Genomic DNA, 3,548 nt, shown 5'->3' on the forward strand with positions numbered 1-3,548 from the left:
GGATCTCCTTGCAGTCCAAGAGACTCTCAAGACTCTTCTTCAACACCACAGTTCAAAAGTATCAATTTTTTGGCACTCAGCTTTCTTCATAGTCCAACTCTCACATCCATACATGACCACTGGAAAAACCATAGCCTTGACTAGATGGACATTTGTTGGCAGAGTAATGTCTCTGCTATTAAATATGCTATCTAGGTTGGTCATAACTTTCCTTCCAAGGAGTAAGAGTTTTTTAATTTCATGGCTGCAATCACCATCTGCAGTGATTTTGGAGCCCAAAAAAATAAAGTCTGACACTGCTTCCACTGTTTCCCCATCTATTTCCCATGAAGTGAGGGGGCCAGATGCCATGATCTTAGTTTTCTGAATGTTAAGCTTTAAGCCAACTTTTTCACTCTCCTCTTTCACATTCATCAAGAGGTTTCTTAGTTCTTCTTCACTTTCTGCCATAAGGGTGGTGTCATCTGCATATTTGAGGTTATTGATATTTCTCCTGGCAATCTTAATTCCAGCTTGTGCTTCTTCCAGCCCAGTGTTTCTCATGATGTACTCTGCATGTAAGTTAAACAAGCAGGGTGACAATATACAGCCTTGATGTACTCCTTTTCCTATTTGGAACCAGTCTGTTGGTACATGTCCAGATGTAACTATTGCTTCCTGACCTGTATATAGGTTTCCCAAGGGGTGAGTCAGGTGGTCTGGTATTCACGTCTCTTTCAGAATTTTCCGCAGTTCACTGTGATCCACACAGTCAAAGGCTTTAGCATAGTAAATAAAGCAGAAATAGATGTTTTTCTGGAACTCTCTTGCTTTTTCAATGATCCAGCAGATATTGGCAATTTGATCTCTGGTTCCTCTGCCTTTTCTAAAACCAGCTTGAACATCCGGAAGTTCATGGTTCACATATTGCTGAAGCCTGGCTTGGAGAATTTTGAGCATTACTTTACTAGCGTGTAAGATGAGTGCAATCGTGTAGTAGTTTGACCATTCTTTGGAATTGCCTTTCTTAGGGATTGGAATGAAAACTGACCTTTTCCAGTCCTGTGGCCACTGCTGAGTTTTCCAAATTTGCTGGCATATTGAGTGCAGCACTTTCACAGCATCATCTTTTGATTTGAAATAGCTCAACTGGAATTCCATCACATCCACTAGCTTTGTTCATAGTGATGCTTTCTAAGGCCCACCTGACTTCACATTCCAGGATGACTGGCTCTAGCTGAGTGATCACACCATCGTGATTATGTGGGTCATGAAGATCTTTTTTGTACAGTCCTTCTGTGTATTCTTGTCACCTCCTCTTAATATCTTCTGCTTCTGTTAGGTCCATATCATTTCTGTCCTTTATTGTACTCATCTTTGCCCTTGGTATCTCTAATTTTCTTGAAGAGATCTCTAATCTTTCCCATTCTATTGTTTCCCTCTATTTCTTTGCATTGATCACTGAGGAAGGCTTTCTTATCTCTCTTTGCTATTCTTTGGAACTCTGCATTCAAATGGGAATAGCTTTCCTTTCCTCCTTTGCTTTTTGCTTCTCTTCTTTTCACAGCTATTTGTAAGGACTCGTCAGACAACCATTTTGCCTTTTTGCATTTCTTTTCCATGGGGATGGTCTTGATCCCTGTCTCCTGTACAATGTCACAAACCTCTGTCCATAGTTCATCAGGCACTCTATCAGATCCAGTCCCTTAAATCTATTTTTCACTACCACTGTATAGTCATAAGGGATTTAATGTAGGTCATACCCGAATGGTCTAGTGGTTTTCCCTACTTTCTTCAATTTAAGTCTGAATTTGGCAATTTTAGTAGATAATAAGTAAACATTTGTGAAATTAATTTATTTTTTCAGATATAAATTATAAGTCTATCTGTAAAATGAATTTTCCTAAGAGAAATTGTTGGGGTAAGTATATATCTTAAAATGAATATTAGCTCTTTCTGCCATCTTCCCATGCTGCCAGAATGGTGTGCATGAATGTCCTGACTAATACTCCCAAGAGTATCAGCAATGCCAAAAAGAGAGGCAAACACCAGGTCCTTATTAGGCCATGCTCCAAAGTCATCATCAGCTTTCTAACTGTGATGATGAAGCATGGTTACATTGGCAAATATGAAATCATTGATGATCACAGGGCTGGGAAAACTGTTGTGAACCTCACAGGCAGGCTAAATAAGTTTGGAGTGATCAGTCCCAGATATGATGTGCAACTCAAAGATCTAGAAAAATGGCAGAATAACCTGCTTGCATCCTGTCAGTTTGGTTTCATTGTACTGAGAACCTTAGCTGGCATCATGGACCATGAAGAAGCAAGACAAAAACACACAGGAGGGAAAATCCTTGGATTCTCTTTCTAGGGTTGTAATACATGTAAATAAAATGCCTCAGAGGACAAAATAAAATGAATACTAGAATATTTTAGTAGATAATATCATCCATGGAGCTGTTACAATGTATGGAAATATTCTTTCCTCCTACAGCCTTAGCAAAAGATTGTTATCTTTGCAATCTGATAGTATTTCAGTGTATTTTAATTTACATTTTTTTCCTAATATGAGTAAAGCTGAGTGCCATAGATGTTTTTATTTTTTAAATTGTCTGTTAATATTTGTTGCTCCCCTTACCCTGTTTAGATCTGATTTTATTCTTTCCAGGTCTCTACTAAATTTTCCAGTCTGATTTATTGAGCAATCCTTCTTTCCCCCATTAATATTACCTTATCACCATGTACTAAATTCTCATGTATCTGATTACTTATCTTGAAATTAGTGACATTTATACATCAACACAGTTCCATTTTAGTGATGAAAACCTACAAAAACTTCTTTAGGTTGAAGTCTTATTAGAAAAGAATAAGATGAACAGATTTTGAATGTTCAGTTTGATGTATTTTGACAACTGTATTTACTTAATTACTATCTTCCCTCCGACATAGAACATATGCATCACCCCAGGAAATACCCATAAATCTCTTTCTGATCATCATGCAATGCCCACCTTAAACCAATCTCTTTCTGATTTACCACTTCTAGTTACTTTTGCCTGATACTAGATATCATATAAATAGAATCATACATTATCTCCTCTTTTGTTCCTTAAAAAAAAAATTGACTCAATATTTTTGAGAATAAATGAATACATTTTGCCTATATCACAACTTTGTGTTTTTTAATTGTTTAGTATTTTACCACTATATGAACATATTATAATTTATTTCTTTTTTGTTTTAAAATATCTTTTTAAAATTAATTAATTAATTAATTTTACTTTACAACATTGTATTGGTTTTGCCATACATTGACTTGAATCTGCCATGGGTGTACATATGTTCCCCATCCTGACCCCACCTACAACCTCCCTCCCCATCCCATCCCTCTGGGGGATGGGATGCATTGAACCTGGACTGGCGATTCATTTCACATATGATAATTTACATGTTTCAATGCCATTCTCCCATATCATCCTGCCCTTGCCCTCTCCCACAGAGTCCAAAAGACTGTTCAATACATCTGTGTCTCTACTGCTGTTTCGCATAAAGGGTTATAGTTACCAT

The 3,548-nt window shown here is 37.1% G+C and overlaps 1 protein-coding gene across 1 annotated transcript; it reads left to right on the plus strand.

Moving 5' to 3' along the window:
- Positions 1 to 1,959: 1,959 nt before the first annotated feature.
- Positions 1,960 to 2,352, plus strand: LOC133040093 (small ribosomal subunit protein uS8-like). Its single transcript, XM_061119839.1, has one exon. The coding sequence runs from the start codon at positions 1,960 to 1,962 to the stop codon at positions 2,350 to 2,352; it is 393 nt and encodes a 130-aa protein (XP_060975822.1).
- The last annotated feature ends 1,196 nt before the right edge of the window (positions 2,353 to 3,548 follow it).

Source organism: Dama dama, chromosome 20 (assembly GCF_033118175.1).
Source record: "Dama dama isolate Ldn47 chromosome 20, ASM3311817v1, whole genome shotgun sequence".
Taxonomy (NCBI): Eukaryota; Metazoa; Chordata; class Mammalia; order Artiodactyla; family Cervidae; genus Dama; species Dama dama.

Bases quoted from the DNA above. Each gene is read 5' to 3' on its own strand.
- LOC133040093 (XM_061119839.1), top strand. From the start codon at position 1,960: ATGGTGTGCATGAATGTCCTGACTAATACTCCCAAGAGTATCAGCAAT.